This window comes from Oreochromis aureus, linkage group 11, assembly GCF_013358895.1.
Source record: "Oreochromis aureus strain Israel breed Guangdong linkage group 11, ZZ_aureus, whole genome shotgun sequence".
NCBI classification, from domain to species: domain Eukaryota; kingdom Metazoa; phylum Chordata; class Actinopteri; order Cichliformes; family Cichlidae; genus Oreochromis; species Oreochromis aureus.
In genome coordinates this window covers 28,157,833-28,177,699 of record NC_052952.1, presented here as the reverse complement: position 1 = coordinate 28,177,699, position 19,867 = coordinate 28,157,833, and the positions used below count along the sequence as shown (strand labels likewise).

At 38.6% G+C, this 19,867-nt stretch overlaps 2 protein-coding genes across 3 annotated transcripts; both read left to right on the top strand.

Annotated features, from left to right (window-relative positions):
* Positions 1–3,252: 3,252 nt before the first annotated feature.
* On the top strand, positions 3,253–6,862 carry LOC120442831 (sialic acid-binding Ig-like lectin 14). The gene is made up of 6 exons (XM_039620140.1): positions 3,253–3,381; positions 3,777–3,853; positions 4,115–4,456; positions 4,612–4,923; positions 6,017–6,147; positions 6,295–6,862. Exons 2-6 carry the CDS (start codon positions 3,808–3,810, stop codon positions 6,304–6,306), a joined length of 843 nt encoding a protein of 280 aa, XP_039476074.1. The 5' UTR covers positions 3,253–3,381; positions 3,777–3,807; the 3' UTR covers positions 6,307–6,862.
* Positions 6,863–9,222: 2,360 nt separating this feature from the next.
* Positions 9,223–18,128, top strand: LOC120442822 (B-cell receptor CD22-like). Of its 2 annotated transcripts, none has more exons than XM_039620109.1 (4): positions 9,223–9,389; positions 16,224–16,487; positions 16,986–17,249; positions 17,544–17,571. In XM_039620109.1, the coding sequence occupies exons 1-4, from the start codon at positions 9,269–9,271 to the stop codon at positions 17,546–17,548; spliced, it is 654 nt and encodes a 217-aa protein (XP_039476043.1). In that variant the 5' UTR covers positions 9,223–9,268; the 3' UTR covers positions 17,549–17,571. The 2 variants fall into 2 exon arrangements, 1 of the variants encoding a protein (XP_039476043.1); XR_005614954.1 differs by lacking the exons at positions 9,223–9,389; positions 17,544–17,571 and adding exons at positions 15,075–15,201; positions 17,759–18,128.
* Positions 18,129–19,867: the final 1,739 nt, after the last annotated feature.

Here is a 19,867-nt window from a genome sequence, read left to right as displayed (position 1 = left end):
AGCCAAAAGAAGAGGACAGAACTTATATGTCACTGAGCGGTAGAACTGTCAGCTCTTCAGAGTATGATGTCATTAACACAGCTCCAAAGAGTCAGTGACGCTGACCTTGAAAATGATCCAGTATATAAGATTTTTTTCTTAAGATTGTAAGATTTTGCTGTATTTTTTGTTTGGCAGTTAAATAATACTAATGTGAAACAAAATCAGTTATCTGTTATACTAGTCTTTATTGAAATGCATTGAATAACCACTGTGTAGCTAACCAACCTAGCCTAATAGCATGCTTTATGTGATGGAATCACTTTAAAGGGGTGTGGTGAAAGCAGAAGGTGAATGAGCATTCGAGGAGTTGATAGTGGAGAGATGCCAAGCACTCTTACTTCACAGTTGTATTATAGCTTTTACACTCTGACAACTTTTGGCTGATTTAAACAACTCAGTAGTCAACTACTATTTACTGGGACAAAATAGCCTCCAGCCATCTGCTCAGTACAGTCTACTGAACAGAACTTTTCACTCAATTAAATGCCACCTAGCACTGCTCCGTCCACTGCACCACGTCTGATGCAACCTCTCAGGTGGTCAGAAGTAAGAGTAAGTAAGAGTTCAGGAAACAGAGATACCACTGATCTGTGCTTTTTCTGTTTTTAAGAGGGAGATCTTGCATAGCTATGAGGCATTGTTCCATTGCTAGATGTGTAATCTTTGTAATCTCCTGTACTATATGAGAGTGTCCTGTAAATTTCCAGTTATCAAATGTAATTGTTTCTATCTATTCTCCACAGCCAAGAAGATGTAATGCATTTTTGGAATAAACTATCTAATCGTCTGAATGCCTTGTAGTGACAGGTGAGCACAACAAATGATTTGAACTGCTCAATAGTTTGTATTTTAATGTTGTATTTCTTATTTCATAACATGTTAAATGCTTTCCATGGGCGCCAGGTCTGAACTGCAGGCAGCAATAATAATAAAGGCAGAATGTAATAAAAATGTATATATCATTCAACAAGTTACTCATCCTATATTTAATAATGCAACCCCATAAAGTGAGTTTTCATATGAACTCTACATCATAACATGCATGTTAAACAAAGTCCATGATTACTCAGAACACAGGACAGTTGTACACACACCTGAGTCTACCTTAATGAAGCTCAGGCAGCAGCAAAATACCAGCATTTCCAATACAGTTTAATTTCAGTACATCAGAGGTTCTTGCTCTAATTTTTGTTTGTTTTAAATTCATTTTAGTGCATAAGGTTTCCATCCTTGCTGTCATGGTCCTCAGTTTGGTGATTCAGTGTTTATGTTTTTGATTATTAATATTCTTTATTTCAGTTAGTTTCTGGTTATACTTTAATGATTTTTAGATCTTGTGTTTTGCACCGTGCCTCCTGAGTGTTACATGTGAATTTACAGCCTCTGGTGTGTGACTGTATGTGGCAGGGTGATTTAGAAAGACATTTTTTAGTATGCATACTAAATCATTTGTTTTCTGAGAATTGATTACTTCTTCAATACTAATCTATTCAGAAAGTCACAGGATCAAGACCAGCACGGTGAGAGAGTGGAAGCCAAAGCTTAACAAGAGCAATTTGGCATGCAGATGAGGGGAAGCCAGGAATTGAACCACCAACCTTCTGATCAGTTGATGACCTGCTCTACCTCCTGAGCCACAGCCACCACTGCCATCATAATCATTATTTAGAATGACATAAACCGCAAATCAAAAAATATATGTGAGTGTAAGAAGATGTAGAGAGGGTTTTTGTCAGGTTTTATGAAGGTTTTTTTTATTTTACATCGTCAGAAATCCAGTTTTTCTTTTGGACACTTTTGAGGGAGATTTTGATAACAATGTGTCTGTATGTAATTATTTGTTCATGTATTACTACAAAAAATTGTACACATTTCACACGCTGCTGATGTGATGCCTCTTGTACAGCGGGAAGCCATCAAAACCTTTCTCCATTTCACGACGAAAGATGCCGGCCACAAAGGACAGAATGAAGCTGGAACAGCTTAATATCAAAGAAACATTGTATGGATGAGCAAATGGTGCCATTTAAGGGCAAGAGCAAATTCAAGAAGTATCGACCCAGTAAATCAAGAAAACGCGGTTTCTAAATATTATTTCTTGAAATAACACTGCGAATTGTACGAGCAGCTTTCCTTCTTGGAGGCTCTGGGGGGTCCTTGGAGGCACCGCACTCCTCCACCTGCTGCCCGCCTGCACCCGAACCTCCGCAGGGGAGAGTGGACGTCTCTAGCCGATCTTCGGCCGTTTAGTCTTCCGCCTCACCCCTCGCCGCTCCCCCGCCTGCCTCCTCATCAACCATGTGTCCCATCACCTCCGCTTGTTCACAGAGGAGGCAGTCCTGGTGGCCGGCCTCCAGATCAGCTCTGTCCCCGCTGCTGACCACTTGCCCGCCCTCCTGAACTGTTTCGTCTTTGCAGCTGGCTATGCGGCCTCCCTCCTAAACTTTTCTTCTGATTCTCACAACATGAGAATCAATATAACATGATATTGGACATTTCCAATCTAAGCCTGTATCAAGTCACATATGTCAATATGGTTTTAAATTTTTTTTTCAATTCTTCACAATTCGGGAAGATTTCCAGATGTTTTTATTGCTTTCTAATAGTTGTGTAATGGTGTCTGAGTTAATCATTTTCTCTGTCGTTTTATACTATTGTTGCACAACAAATATCTTGGATTATATCTGAAATATATTTATTTTTAGGCAATAAAATGGCCCAAAATGAGTCATAATATGATGTTGATCTACCATCAAAACGTGTACGGTAGGGTGTTAAATCATTTTACAAAAGTGCTTTGTTAAGACAGTGAGTTCATGTGGCTTCAACACATTACATAATTTTACATATTGTTTGACTTTTTGACCCTGAGATCAAATATGTTGTATAGTTTACACTGTTACTCTACACATTAACAAACATTACTCTACTTTATTCCTTCAGCCAAATAATACAATAAAGCCAAATAGTGAACATTATTACTAAGTGTATACAAATGATTACAGCACATTCAGTGGTGCAAGATGTGTTGTGGAGATCGTGGTCAAAAAAGAAGGTGGTACTGTTAACAGCTACTTCTGGTAAAAGCATATGTAATATTCACACTCATACTTTTGTGTTATTTCCTCTTTTTACATCACTTCCTGAACAGTTCTTAAAAAACCTCATATATGTAGAAATGACTTCTCTATGAAACTCGTAAGAATGTAAGTTTTTATATCTTAAATATGAGAGAAATATCAAAGTTTTATGCAAAGCTAACATTTCTATCATTCTTTGATTCACTGCGATTTAGATTAAACATCATATTTGTCGAGGAAAAAATTCCACAGGAAAAAGGTGAAGGGTTTTCTTTATCTCTCGTCCATCATGTTTATGAACATAACTTTTTGAAATAAGAGCTGTATGCTGGTATCTTAGCAGATTTTTTGAGGCTGAATAATTATCCTAGTAGTGACAGTAGTTACATGGAAACGCTGGGCTTTGGAAAATGACCATTACTGTCATAATCACATATTTTAAAGGTGATAATGAGCCCTGTTACTGAGTGAAAAATATGTGCTGTATCACACTGTTATCTTGAGCTAATGCACTAAAAATATTCTCAAAGATCATTGGAGAGTTTTAACAGAATACATTGAAAAAAATTTTTTACTTCACTTTTCACCATAACAGCTTTTCACTGGTAATGTTTAACAAATAATCATGTAAATTGTTTCATGTGCAAACTTCAGACTCCTTTAAACTTCACTTTTTTGTAAGAAGATGGCTGGAACTCTGACTTTTCTTCTCATTAGTTCTCTGCTGCAGGGTGAGTGAGAAAAAATCAGCATCACGTAAAGATTATTGTGTAAAGATGATTATTTAACATGAAACATCTACTAAACTACAAAGGGTGTCCATTTATTAGATATTTAACAGTAAAAATATTTAGCATTTGTACCTGAATTAAACACTGAAGTCCTAGCGACAGTGATAACTCTGGATAAAGGCTACAATAATTAAAAACTGTACTGTTGCTGTAAATTACTGTTTCCATTTCTTCTTTACAATTCATTGTGTTGTGTTTCAGGTGCACTGTGTGAAACGTTCAACATCAATATGCCACAGAATATAAATGTTTTGAGAGGATCCTGTGTGACCATCCCCTGCTCCTTTGATGTAGAGAGCAAGTTTGAAGATAACTTAGATGATACATGTAAAGCATATTGGAGTGATTCACCTTCATTTAACAGTGAAAATGCAAAACTAAAGCCAACTAAAGAAATGACAGGAGACTTAACAAAGAAAGACTGCACCACAACTTTCAATAATGCAAGTCTTCTTCAAAGAAGTAAATATTACTTCAGACTGGAGTGTAATAATGCACTGAAATGCACTTTTACACAAGTTGGTGTAGATATTTCATTCATAGGTAAGATTTTATATCCATATAAAGATAATTCATATGAATAAATGACACTAATCAAGCTGCTTTGACTTGATTGTGAATTCAATAGATTTTACACAGCATATAAAATCCTAAAATGAATTACTGCTCATTTGTTTATGGACTGATCTTTTTGCCAGATGTTCCTCCCTCTCTGACTCTGACTCCATCCACATTGGAGGTGGAGGAGGGAACCTCAGTGAGTCTGACGTGCTCTGCTCCAGCTCCATGTTGGTCTCATCCTCCAGCTCTGACATGGAGCCCTAACCTGGGTCAGAGTCAGGAGACACTGCAGGAGAATCAGGACAAAACTAAAGTCAAGACTTCTGTTATGAGTTTCACTGCTTCTCACCTCCATCATGGAAATAAAATCTCCTGCACTGCTGTCTACCAGAAACAAGATGGTAGCCCTGATGTCACTGCTGAAACAAGTTTAACTCCTGATATTTCAAGTGAGTTTATTTGTCCTCTACTATAAATAATGTCACTGCTATTGACTTACTTTTCTTGACTTTGTTCAAATTAGACATAAAACAGCTCGTAACGTAATGATTTTAGTTATTCTGCAGTCATGACTTCTATGGAACTTTCAAAACATAATGGAAAACTTAAGCTCCGACATGTTGATAAATATACAAACTTTTCCTTTTAAATTGATTTCCTTGATGTATGATTGTCTTAATGATTAAAGTGAACTGCAGGTCTTCTTTTCTGAGAATATATGACCTAAAATTTCCAGTGAAACATACAATTTCCAAGCAATATTGTTTACTTCTGTAGGAACTCTCTAATACTGGCTTAGAATAAAACAATGCTACATGTAATGAGTCACATTTGACAATTTTTTAAAGTTTGAACTACAATTTTTATTTGTTGTCATATTAACATGTAGGTTTTTTTGAAATTATTTATTAGTTATTTCACTTTACTCATGTGTTTGTATACGTTTTTAATTTCACTCTGGTGCTCAAACTGGAAAGTAGAATTGCAGAGCAGTTTTCCTTTTGTCACTTGGCTTTATGGTCTGTAATGGCATGTTCCATTAACAATTCAGTCAGAATGCAAAAGAAGCTGTGATGTCTGTCTTTCATAATATTAAAGTGAACAAATTACCTTTCAATTTCGTTAATATTCTTATTTTATTGTGTACATACCTGACTATTATCAAAATAGAATTCTATTAGTATGATTGAATGGGGACACTGTGTACTGTGTGGAGTTTGCATGTTCTTGCTGTCTGATTGGGTTCTGTCAGGGCACTCTGGCTTCCTCCCACAGTTCAGAGACGTGCACAGGGTTTGGTTAACTAGTGATTGTAAACTGCCCGGAGTTGAGTATGTGAGTGTGAATGGATATCTGTCTCTATATGTTAGTTCAGCAACAGATTAGCGACTGGTGCAGGGTGTATCCTGCCTCCTGCCACATGCCAACTGGGAGAAGCTCAGCTCCCTAGCAACCCTGAACTGGAGAAGCAGAAAAAATTTAATCGATTGTAGTACAATATACGAATTACTGTAATGGAATTAAAAGCTGTCTGTGTTTCAGGTGGAACGTGGGGAATCAAGATGCCACAGAATATAAATGTCGTGAGTGGAACCTGTGTGACCATCCCCTGCTTCTTTGATGTAGCCAGAAATCACAAAATTAACTTAGATCATACATGTGAAGCATATTGGGTCAGTGGAGCTTGTGGAATTAAAGAAATTGTTTTACTGCTACAATATATTTAATAGCATTAGCATCGCATTAATAATATCACATATAGCTTTAAGACGGCGTGGAGACATTTAAACATACTGACACCATATTTATCTTTATTACAGGTGCAGTTATAATCATTTTTATATTGTTATATCTCTATACACACATTGCAGTTCTGTGCTTACAAAAGAGTTGAAGCTCCCCCAGGTAATTAAAGGTCAAAAGCTTCGTTCGGCGCGAGGTCCGGACGATCCATTGGATAAGAGGCTGGGAGCTGAAGAAAGATCGCACACATGCTTACAAAACACATATATATATATACCACATATAACCTAGAAACAGACCTGAGCAGAGGCCTGAATGTATTCAGCAAACATGTTGCACTAGAGTTTACTTGACAATAGGTGACAGAAGGAGAGGACCAGCCCATGGGGACCTCAAAGGCCTGAGACCATTGCTTTATTTGGAAGAAGATGCCAGAAAGAGGAACTCCTGTGTCTGCATTTATCTCTTAAAATATATCACTGTCTGTAAAAGAGGCAAATAATGTTCTTAAGATGCAAATTATGTGCTTGTAAACGCATGAGGGGGCGTCATAATACCCTGATATTATAAAAGCAATCTGAAGTGTATTTTGGGTGGAGATCCATACTGATTATCTCCCCGCGCGTGTGCTCAAATAAAATCATTGTTTTGACCCAACCCTTCTGGACTTTTCTGGTTTTGTACTCTTCCTCAATATTTGATACCCGTAACATTTTGGGGGCTCGTTCGGTTATTGAGGGGAGTTTTGGACGTCCGAGGGGGGTCACACAGACTACCCGGTGATCGAACTGAGTGGACAACGGGCAGCCCATATAAAAAGGTATGCACTACCTATTGAATTATTCCAAAGTGTGCCAAATTGAATATTTTACACTGACTCAGCTTATGCTTTTGGGGCAGCTCACGTGGAACTTGCTCAATGGAAGAGAGCAGGTTTCAGAACGGCAACCAATGCCCCAATATGCCATAAGAAGGAAATGGAGGAACTGGAAAAGGCTCTGAATGACCCAGACGAGGTAAGTATCATAAAATGCAAAGGACACTCTCAGGAAACCACAATGGTGGCCAAAGGGAACCAGAAAGCAGATGAAGCCGCAAAAGAAGCTGCAGGTTACAAAGGACGAAGGCAAATGGTGGAAGTTACTGCTGAGGAGGAACCAAGCACCGATGTGTTGGAGGAAGCCAGACAGGCTCAGGAAGAAGCTGCCCAAGAGGAAAAGGAGGTGTGGCAGAACCGAGGAGCCCGGAAAGAAGGAGGTCTGTGGCGAGGACCCCACGGGCGACCGGTTCTGACAGCTAAGCTGGCTGAAAAAAAGGTAAGTGAGGCGCATGGGCTTGGCCATGTAGGAGTAACACAGATGGAGAGAAACTTGTGTCACTGGTGGCACCCTGATTTGAGAGACATGATAAAGGAGAAAGCCAGAACGTGTCTAATTTGGGGGGCACACAATCCAAAGCCAGCGGTGAAGCCAGAAGCAGGTAAGTTCCTCATGCCAGAGAGGCCCGGAGAAGAAATCGTGATTGACTTCACCGACATGATCGATCCAGGACCGGGAGGAGTCAGGTATTTGTTGGTGTGTGTGGATGCTCTGACCGGATGGCCAGAGGCATGGGTGACCAAACGAGAGGACGCGAAGAGTGTCATCAAGTGTCTAATCAACCACTACATACCAAGGCATGGGTTTCCCAAGAGAATTAGATCAGATAATGGGACCCATTTTAGGAATCAAGATCTAGCAGAGGTGGAGAAAATGCACGGTGGCACGGTGGTTAGCACTGTTGCCGCACAGCAAGAAGGTCCTGAGTTCAATTCCATCATCAGGCCGGGGTCTTTCTGTGTGGAGTTTGCATGTTCTCCCCGTGTTTGCGTGGGTTCTCTCCGGGTACTCCGGCTTCCTACCACCGTCCAAAGACATGCAGCTTGTGGGGATAGGTTAATTGGATAATCCAAATTACCACTAGGTGTAAATATGTGAGTGCGAATGGTTGTCTGTCCCTGTGTGTTAGCCCTGCGACAGACTGGCGACCTGTCCAGGGCGTACCCCGCCTCTCGCCCTATGACAGCTGGGATAGGCTCCAGCGCCCCCCGCGACCCTGAAAAGGATAAGCGGAAGCGAATGGATGGATGGATGTTTCACTAGAGTTTACTTGACAACAGGTGACACAAGGAGAGGACCAGCCCATGGGGACCTCAAAGGCCTGAGACCATTGCCTTATTTGGAAGAAGATGCCAGAAAGAGGAACTCCTGTGTCTGCATTTATCTCTTAAAATATATCACTGTCTGTAAAAGAGGCAAATAATGTTCTTAAGATGCAAATTATGTGCTTGTAAACGCATGAGGGGGCGTCATAATACCCTGATATTATAAAAGCAATCTGAAGTGTATTTTGGGTGGAGATCCATACTGATTATCTCCCTGCGCGTGTGCTCAAATAAAATCATTGTTTTGACCCAACCCTTCTGGACTTTTCTGGTTTTGTACTCTTCCTCAATATTTGATACCCGTAACAAGCTGCAAAACTAATTGCAACTAAAGAAATGAGAGGAGACTTAACAAAGAAAGACTGCACCACAACTTTCAATAATGCAAATCTTCTTCAAAGAAGTAAATATTACTTCAGACTGGAGTGTAATAATGCACTGAAATACACTTTTACACAAGCTGGTGTAGATATTTCATTCATAGGTAAGTTTTTATATCCATATAAAGACAATTCATGTGAATAAATGACACTAGTCAAGCTGCTTTGACTTTGACATTATGAATTTATTGGATTTTACACAGCAAAAAAATCCTGAAATTAATTACTGCTTATTTCTTTACTGACTGATGAAAATATTTCTTCCCACCACAAGATCCTCCTTCACCGACTCTGATTCCATCCACACTGGAGGTGAAGGAGGGAGATTTGGTGAGTGTGGCGTGCTCTGCTCCAGCTCCAGCTCCATGTTGGTCTCATCCTCCAGCTCTGACATGAACCCCTAACCTGGGTCAGACTCAGGAGACACTGCAGGAGAATCAGGACAAAACTAAAGTCAAGACTTCTGTTATGAGTTTCACTGCTTCTCACCTCCATCATGGAAATAAAATCTCCTGCACTGCTGCCTACCAGAAACAAGATGGCAGCCCTGATGTCACTGCTGAAACAAGTTTAACTCCTGATATTTCATGTGAGTTTATTTTTTCTCTTTTCAAATAAAATAAATAGTAATAACGTATAAATAGTAGTAATGTATTTAGTAATAAATACTGTTACCTAGATCTGTTATTTTTTCTCTCTAAGACTCATAATAAAACAAAACTACATTTAGTCACTCACATTTGACAGTTGCTTTTCAGTTTACAGTTTACAGTTTCAGAGTTTCACTTACTATATATTATCATGTATTTTCCCCAAGTTATGATATTTCTTTTGTGAATAAAAAAACAGTAATGCAGAATTATTAAAAAAAAAAAAAAATCAGATAACTGTTATGTGATGTGTGAATGAGGCCCCAGTTCCAGACTCAGGCCACAGATAGTAAATAAAAAATTAACCTTTGTTCAGGAAAAATACTTTGCAGGAGAAAAATCCAAATGGTAGCCGATAGGGTCTTTGAATGCAAACCAGGACAAATGTGAGTGAAAATAGCAGTGGGAAAACGAATATTCAACAGTGCAATGCAACAAAGAAATGTGGGTAGATAGAGGCAATAAATACACACTCAGTAAATATGGATAATGAACACAACTGGGTAAAGTGGGACTGTAGCTCAGGGCTGGTGAGGTTGGTTGGCTTTAGCTCAGGAGTGGTGGCTGGGGTGGGTGTAGCTCAGGGCTGTGCAGAGATGTTTAAAGGGACGGGCACTCAAAGTTAAAAAGGGGCACATAGAACCAGACTGAAGCCACACCCACACTCATCAAGAATCTAATATGGAACTTCATCATACTATATCACTGTCATCAGGTGGGGACAGTGCAAAGCAAACTTAGCCCATGTTTTACCTGATGGGTAAAATGTTGCTGTTGAGGGGTTGCTGCTGCTCCTGCTGCTGATAGTGCTGGAGGGCAGGGCTGTGTTGATCTGTAAAAAGTCCATAGGAGAGATGGTAGCTGATTAAACAAGTGTTATGAGATAATGATAGAATGCAAAGATTGGCGACAGTGCTTGGAACCATAAGGCAACAAAACTTTGAGAAATAAACTAGGCTCTGTCTGTGAATCACTCTTTGCCTCTCTTCCATCTCCTCATCTCATCCATCACTCTCCACTTGCTGTCCATCTGACAACAAGGCACACTTCACTATTGCATTAATCTATTATTTAATTATCCACACTTAACAACTCTTGCACCTAATCTATAATAAAGTAATGTTAGAAAAATATTATAGAACCAAAACATTGTGTTTATTATTGTTTTTATACTTGAATACCTTTGCAATGGAACAACTGGTACATGTGTTATTGATAGCTGTGCTCTTTTTAATCTAGCTGGTGAGAGATCCACTCTCGCATCATGGTGCTGATCCAGAATACTTCCCTTATTATTTATTTCTAGTGCTATAATAATAAAGTGATGAAAATAAACAAATTAAGTAATAAACATAAAATAATGTATTTATGAGGATTCAATTTGTTTGACTGTACACGACGGGCAGAAAGCTTATTAAATGTTTAAACTGTAAAGATACAATAATTTTGCTGCTGTAAAATCAGCATTTTGTCATATTTGAAATGTAAATCTAATATATTTTGTTTCTTAATGTATTTTCTTTAATAACATAGGATGTGTTTTTAAAAAATCATAATTATAATAATCCATAATTATTTAGAAATGCGTATTAGATCATTTTCAGTGAAATAGAAGCCCTCCAGGAAGGCAGCAAAAGTCCTGTAACTTACTTTAAAACTAAATATGTTCCCTAAAACGGTGGACAGAGCTACAGACCCTTACCCAGTTAGCTAGCAGCTTTCACCAGCACTACTTGTGCAGTTAATAAAAGGACAGGTAATGTTTGCCGCGCTGTTGCACACACAGCACGCTCATCTGTTTCAATTTGTCAGTTGTCACAAGACAGCTTTCCTACATGTAATAATAAGCTAATACTCCTGTGTGCTATAGACTATGTGTACGCATACTAGGTGTACGCTGTACACCTACTTAGTGGTTTTTTGTTGCATCAGTCTGCGTCTCCCAATTAATTTGTTTCTCCTACAGCTCCGCACATGGCAAGCCATTTCAGCCAAATATCGTGAGTTTTCTAACACGTCTGGTTAAGAAATGGCGTAAAAAACGCTGTTTAACACCATGGCGAAGGCCCTGCATAATTTCAAGAAAACAGCGTTTTAAACGCCTTCACAGCTGACACTGAAGGCCGGGAAAAACGCAGTTTTTAATCTGTCTTTGAATGTCATTTTCTGCTGAGCTGCGTTGAAAGACAGGTAAAAAGTGTGTTTTTTTTTCCGCCCCTCAGAAGGGGCGTTCAAGGTGCCACTTCCTGGTGTAAAATACGGCGTTCTGTCAGGTCAACTCCGTTTTTCACGGCATTCTGAATTATTAAATAGTGTTTTTTATGGCATTTCTTAACCAGACATGTTAGAAAACTCGCGATATTTGGCTGAAATGGCTTGTCATATGGGCGCTGCTCAGAAAGCAAAAAAATGTGCATCCTCTTTGCGAGCTCTTTCCCGGCTCGTAACGAGCGTGCTCTGCCATCAGGGGCGATCATTGGTTAATGGTAGTCATGTGACTGATGCAAGCCAGATGTTTTATTTAGCTAAACTGTGATTAATAGTTAAATATCATTGTTGAGGGGCACAGCCGGGACTCCGCACGCACACACACATTAAAAAAAATTGCCTCAAGAAAAGGGCATTTGTACAGTGGCCCCTAGAGACAAAGCACTTGCAAACTCCAAAACACTTGCAAACTCCAAAAGCACTTGCAAAATCCAAAACACTTGCAAACTCCAAAGCACTTGCAAACTCCAAAACACTTGCAAACCCCAAAGCACTTGCAAACTCCAAAACACTTGCGAACTCCAAAGCACTTGCGAACTCCAAAGCACTTGCGAACTCCAAAAGCACTTGCAAAATCCAAAACACTTGCAAACTCCAAAGCACTTGCAAACTCCAAAACACTTGCAAACCCCAAAGCACTTGCAAACTCCAAAACACTTGCAAACCCAAAGCACTTGCAAACCCAAAGCACTTGCAAAATCCAAAACACTTGCAAACTCCAAAACACTTGCAAACCCAAAGCACTTGCAAACCCAAAACACAACGGAAGTGCTCCAGGACGCTAGGGGCAGTGTTGAGCTTTTGTTACCTAGTAACTACACAAGCCATGAAGTACCAATGACCGACGCGCTTCCCAGGTTGCCTAGCAACCATGATACTAACCGCTGGAAACGTGTCATACAACTTTGTTTGACAGAAATGAAAGAGAACATATTTTGTTCATTTGTTTGTTTGTTTCTACAAGAGCTTTGCATGATTTGATAAGTATCTGAGGCTGAGACCACAGGACAGTAAAACATGATTTTTGGGCTTCATTTCTGTACTGAACAGTCATTTAAGATTAGTTAGTAAATAACAATTTGCTAATGTTGTTCATGAGACTAAAGTCATATCACTTTGGTAATGTAAATATTATATGGCCAATATTATAGTTATTATATTAATCATTATTAGTTATTACGGCAGTTAACATGAACTCTGTGTTAAATACTGAGCTTACAGATTCAAGTTGCAGTTATTTATATGTCTTATCACCTTAAATGTTCACTCAAAGACAAGTATCTTTGATAGTGCATATATATATATATATATATATATATATATAGATATATATAGGTGTATCATATATAAGAGACAAATGTTGTTCCTTCAGTATGTTGGCATTACTAAATTTGGCTCATTGCTTACATATATTTATAAAAAGAAAATGTACGAGCTGTGATAACTGTTTCTGATAAAATGAAGAGTAGACTGATATATGAAATATTCCTTTATTGTGTGAGAAAATCAGACCATGTCATAACTGCTTTAAGTCATACAGAATAGATATCAGAGCCTTAAACAGGCGGACTTCTGCTAAATGGGTCAAACTGGGCAGAAAGTCTACAAACACATAACATCCTTATAGAATATGATGTAACACTATAGATCAAGTTACCTCAGAATATATAAAGCATATAAACAATTACAGCAATATGATGCAACAAACACAGCAGTGCTACTAATCCAAAATACTCAAAGCTTCATAGAACTGAAACAAACATTTATTTTTAGCTCCATTCTGCTGCTGATACATACTTTAGGTTTCTGAACATTAAACTTGTTGCTGCCTTTCATAGTGTGTAACCTGAAGGCCCTGAGTACTTTCTCCCACACTGAAAACACTGGAATGATAACATTATTTGAAGGTTACCTAATAAGACTGATTCAGGACAGACATTAGTTATGTTAAACTTTTCTACCAGTCCTTCACAAACAGGGAACAGTCTGTCTATTCTCTCCATCTGTCAGCTGCTGCTGGCTCTTCCTCCTCCTCTTCCTCACACACGGCTGAGTTTGTCCTGGTGGATCATCAGGGGTGCAAAGGCTCACAGATGATGTGCAGCAGTGGGTCCCTCAGTCTGTCCTCACTCTGGACACTTGCAGTTGTCACACAAGGAAATCAAATGTGTGATAAGCTGCAGGATTTAAACACAAGTGTAACTTATAAACACATGTTCATACTTTTATTCTACAATCAGAGAGAAAGAAACAGAGAGAGAGTGCAGGACAGACAGACAGGTGACAGTCTCAGGTGTATACACTGCTACAAAACAACAAAGAGAAGGAAGATTTAGCGTTTGTGTTATTACGAGTGCTAAACAAGAGGAGTTCCCAGATGGTCCAGTGGACACGTGTGACTCCTGTGATTAAAGCATCTTTCTTTCAGTTTAACGAGTGAACCGTCAGCTCGTTCAAAGACACGTTAAAGTCCATTTGGCTCGACACCACCAAACAGAGGCAACAATAAAACATAGCTGACATTAACAGTGCAGTGAATCCTGCTTGTGCCGTGATATTCAGGACTGCAAACCGAGCAGCATCACTGACTTTCAGCTTGTTGTGTTTGTGGATATATGACTGACTTTAATTATCCATGAAATCATCACATTCTCTGTAAGATTAAAGTCGACCATTGAACGGCGAATATTTTTAAGTAAAGGCTTTAAAACCAAGCTAATGTCACATAACTTTCCCGACATGTGTCCAACAGTAATGTTTTAATGTTCTTCATTATAAAAACATTTGCGCATAAATAAGTGACATAATATTCAGTACTTACTTCTGAAAGTTTACTCTTCGGCCGCTCGGCTTCCGCCGTTTTTTCGGCAAAATTATCCACACCACCGCCGCGCTATGAAATCTGGGGTATGTTGGGCCATGAAGGCTACACCGACCCATCCTTAAAATTCAGGGAAATTAAGGACGCATTTGAGGGCCGCATTTGGAGCAGCCTTTGAATTGGGACAGCCTTCGTCGTGTCGCTGTGATGTAATCGGCCTTAAAATGCGGCCTACAGCCCAAATCCGGTCATTGGTACTTCATGGCTTGTGTAGTTACTAGGTAACAAAAGCTCAACACTGCCCCTAGCGTCCTGGAGCACTTCCGTTGTGTTTTGGAGTTTGCAAGTGCTTTGGAGTTTGCAAGTGTTTTGGAGTTTGCAAGTGCTTTGGAGTTTGCAAGTGCTTTGGAGTTTGCAAGTGTTTTGGAGTTTGCAAGTGCTTTGGAGTTTGCAAGTGTTTTGGAGTTTGCAAGTGTTTTGGAGTTTGTACGTGCTTTGTCTCTAGGGGCCACCGTACATTTGGGACACCCATCAGGAAAGGGGAAGGTGCTCAAGCCGCCCCTCGCACGTGCCTGGTGTAGCTGAGAAGGCAGAGCAGGTTATCTAGTATTTGGAAGGTTGGCATGCAGACTGGAGCCAATTTACACACCAAATATCCTCGGGTAACGATATTTAGCTAAGCTGTTATCAGATGAACATAAAACTTTCTCTGTTATTTCAGTTAGAAAACACTTAAACATAAATTAGGTGAATGGATGAGGCGTGTTGTATAAAGCGGTTTAAGTAGAGTAGAATAGTGGTATGAAAGAACCGGGGCACTTATCATTTCCAGGTGACCAAACTCTAAAAAGGACAAAGAGGAAAAGAAGTATCACAATAGATCAAGGGTAGGGAACGTTAGTCCTCGAGAGCCGGTGTCCTGCAGGTTTTAGATCTCACCCTGGGTCACCATACCTGAATCAAATGATTAGTTCATCACCAGGCCTCTGGAGAACTTCAAGACATGTTGAGGAGCTAATTTAGCCTTTTAAATCAGCTGTGTTGGATCAAGGACACATCTAAAACCTGCAGGACACCGGCTCTCGAGGCCTGGAGTTCCCTACCCCTGCAATAGATCATGAAATAACAAGTCCACCATCTGGCTGGAGCCTTTCTATGTGGTGTTTCTCTTCCCACCCACAGAAGGAGGGGTAGGTTTACTGGAGACTCAAAATTGCCCACAGGAGAGAATCACTGTCTGTGTCAGTGTACCCTGCCTCTCACCCAGTGGCATTTGGGCTAGGCTCCAGCCCCTGTGGAAGATGATGAATGGGTAATTTTTGACACTCAGTAAAAAGAACTAGAACTATAAAGTTGGTCAAGTGACTGTAAGTTGCATGGTTCAGTCAGTCAATATAAAGACAAAGAAAAATCATTTTTATTGGATACATCAGTCTTTAGAAAGAAAGGGCTAAAGAAACTTCTTACTATCACTCTACAAATTTTCTTGATTAAAAAAAAATGTGTAAATTGGTGTGGTTTGCTCCCTTCTCTCCTGTTTGGTATTAGATGTGTATGAGTTATTAATTTAATGGGAAAAAATATATATTTTAAAGGCATTGTACCCAACTTATAAACACTACTTCTTCTGCAAGGAAAACTGTCTTAACATTTCAGTTTGTATGTTTCTTTGCTCATTTTTCAGATTCACCTAAAAACATCACAGTTTCAGTCAGTCCTTCTGGTCCAGTACCGGAGAACAGCAATGTGAGTCTGACCTGTAGCAGTAATGCCAACCCAGCAGTGAGGAACTACACCTGGTACAGAGCTGATGGAGAGCGGGAGACGTTTATTGGAACAGGAACCAGTTTGAAGATTCAAGTCTTCAGAGACAGACGGTCATTTTTCTGTAACGCTGAAAATGAGATTGGAGTTGGACGTTCCAGCAGCATTCAAATTGATGTTCAGTGTAAATATCATATTTCACATCTGCTTTACATATCATCAGTATAACCCAAAATCAAAGATTCTAATCATTAGAACAAGTTTTATACACTATGTTTTTCCAATATTTAGCAAATAGAAACAGTATATTCTTTTAAATTAAAAAAAGTATCAGCATTCTTAAACTGTTGTTTTAATTCATAAATCAGACTTCATGAAATACACATTAATATCCATTATATACAGCCAAGTGACTGTGTTATTGCACTTTTTTTTTGCATTCAACTAAAATACCACAGTTTTAGTCTGATCTAAATGATCTTAAATAACTCTTTAGTTTATGCATAACATTTCACTGTTTTACACTTTATTTTCAGAAGAGTTAGGCAGTAGGCTAAAATAAGGTCCTAGCATTCTTAAGATGTCATCTTTTTAAATAAATTTATAAGGCTTTATGATGGGTAGTGTAATACCCAATGTACAATACACAACTAATTTTCAAGTTTTAATATTTGTTCTTTAGATTCACCTAAAAACATCACCGTTTCAGTCAGTCCTTCTGGTCCAGTACCAGAGAACAGCAATGTGACTCTGACCTGCAGCAGTAATGCCAACCCAGCAGTGAGGAACTACACCTGGTACAGAGCTGATGGAGACCAGGAGACTTTAATTGGAACAGGAGCCAGTTTAAACATTCAAGTCTTCAGAGACAGACGGACATTTTTCTGCAACGCTGAAAATGAGATTGGAGTCGAACGTTCTAATCTGACTCAGCTTGAGATTCATTGTATGTATCTCAAAATTAAATTATACTATTTTTGTTAGAAATTGTAACAACACATTGGTGTTTTCCATTTTTCTGACATTTCTGGTTATCTCCAGTAAGAATCCTTGATAGCCAAACATTGTAGCACAGATTATCACAGACTAAAAATATCCCCATTCATAACAAAACAACCTTAAGCAGTAAAACAAAAAAATCTTTGCAGTGTGATTTTCTGAAATAAATATAAAAAGTCTGCACATACTTTAATAAAGTCTGTGTTGGGCAATACATTATGTAGATCTGTTTTTTGCACAGGTTAAAACTATTTCAAAAGCAATGAAACACTCCTGATAATGATAAGTATTGCAAGCAAGTATGTTCAGAAAGGACTTCAGTTTGAGACATGACCATCTTTACACACAGCAGTTTACCGGTCACTTTGTCAGTTCATTTTTTTAGTAATTTTTGCAAATATTTTTCAATCATCAAGGTTATTTTGACTGACTCCTCTCCCTTTCTTTCAATGACAGTTCTTCCACAGATCCTGTTTTCATCAGATTGTGTTAAAACTGCAAGTCAGGTTAACTGTTCCTGTGACACTGAGGGAAACCCTTCCCCTGCTGTACAGTGGCATTTGAATGGGGAACCTGTCAATCACTCTGGTGAATTTGAAATATTCAGTGAGACTCTAAACATCACAGTTCACAGGAGCTCCTTCATTCTGAGTCAACCACAAGTGAAGCATTTTTCCACCCTGCTCTGCCGTAGCTTCAACTCGCTGGGATCTGCCAGTCAACAATTTTGTATGAGCAAGTTTAAAAGCTCTGCAGAACCTCAAGGCTTGTATTTGGTGCAATTGTAAATACTCTTGTTTAACCCACATACATAATGCAGTGGAGAACAAGGAGATTTGTTGCCTTAGTCAATGATATCCTGTGCTCTACAAAGCCAGTTAAGAGATATTGTCAGGATTGTTTTTGGTAAATTTTCGTATTCATTTGCAATAAATTTACTGTCAATAACTTTAGGAATTCCACTAATCCACACAAGCAGTTAGGGTTGGGTTAATCCAGCTACAGTACACTCACTACCAGTTTCATAAAATATGTAATGTTTTGCAGTACATTTATTTCATTGGTGTTGTGCTAACACACTCCTGAATGCTCAGACCAGCAAACTGCCACAAACATCTGCTTCTACAAACATGGTCACAATTACTGATGGTCATTTTAATAAAGTGTGAATGTTTAATAATCAAGTGCTTGATTATCAGCATTATAAAGAAAAAATGTATTAGCATTCTTAAACTGTTGTTTTAATACAACAATCAGACTTAATGAAATACATGTCAATATCCAATATATACAACCAAGTGATTGTGTTATTGCACTATTTTTTTACATTCAAGTAAAATACCACACTTTTGTCTGATCTAAATGATTTTAAATAGCTCTTTAGTTTATGCATAACATTTCACATGCATAACCCTTTTTTATGCAGAAGAGGCAGTAGGCTAAAATAAGGTCCAAGCATTCTTAAGATGTCATCTTTTTAAATAAATTTATAAGGCTTTATGTCAGGAAGTGCAATACCCATACTCATTCTTTAGATTCACCTAAAAACATCACAGTTTCAGTCAGTCCTTCTGGTCCAGTACCAGAGAACAGCAATGTGAGTCTAACCTGTAGCAGTAATGCCAACCCAGCAGTGAGGAACTACACCTGGTACAGAGCTGATGGAGACCAGGAGACTTTATTTGGAACAGGAACCAGTTTAAACACTGTAGCCTCTAAATTCAGTCGGGTTTTTTTTTTTGCCAGGCTGAAAACAAGATTGGATTTGCACGTTCTAATCTGACTCAAGTCAAAGTTCAGTTTTTGTATCACATTATTAGGCATTTGTATTCATCCAGAATTTTAACAACACATAATCCACCTCTCATATAATAATTCATAATTCACCTCTCTTATACTCTACAACTACTATACTGAATGCCACTGTCCCTTGCTAGTAGCCTATTTAATTTTTCTGACATTTTTGGGTATCTAGTGTAAGTATTACAGCTAGCCAAACATTATAGCACAGATCATTTTAATGTCTCAACCACACTAATAAAACACATTCCTATTTATAACACCACAACTTAAATCAGAAAAACAAGACAATATGGTTTACATCATTGCAATGGGGTTGTCCCAAATAAATATAAAAAGGCTGGATATATTTCAGTAAATACAATGATGCGTAGTACAGTATGTAAATTGTTCACTTTGGTTTATGAGCACCTTCACTCACATGTTACCAGTTGTTGTGTTGTTACATTGTTTGTCTAAGTGTTCTAAACTTTATTCAGTGGTGCTTTGACTGATCCTCTCACAGTGGTAACTGAGTGGGCTACCTGTCAATCAGTCTCATAAATTTGAAAAATGTGTCCTTCCATTTTCTTCTGGTTATCAAACTCTGCAGTCTGTCACTGGGCAAACACAGAGAGAAAAAGTGATTCACACTCACATCTATGGTTAATATAGAATCACCAGTTAACCTAACCTCACAAATTAAAGAAAAAGGAATCAAGACTGGCTTACCACTCTACAATTTGTAGAGTATTAAATCTCTTAAAACAGTCTGACTATACTGTT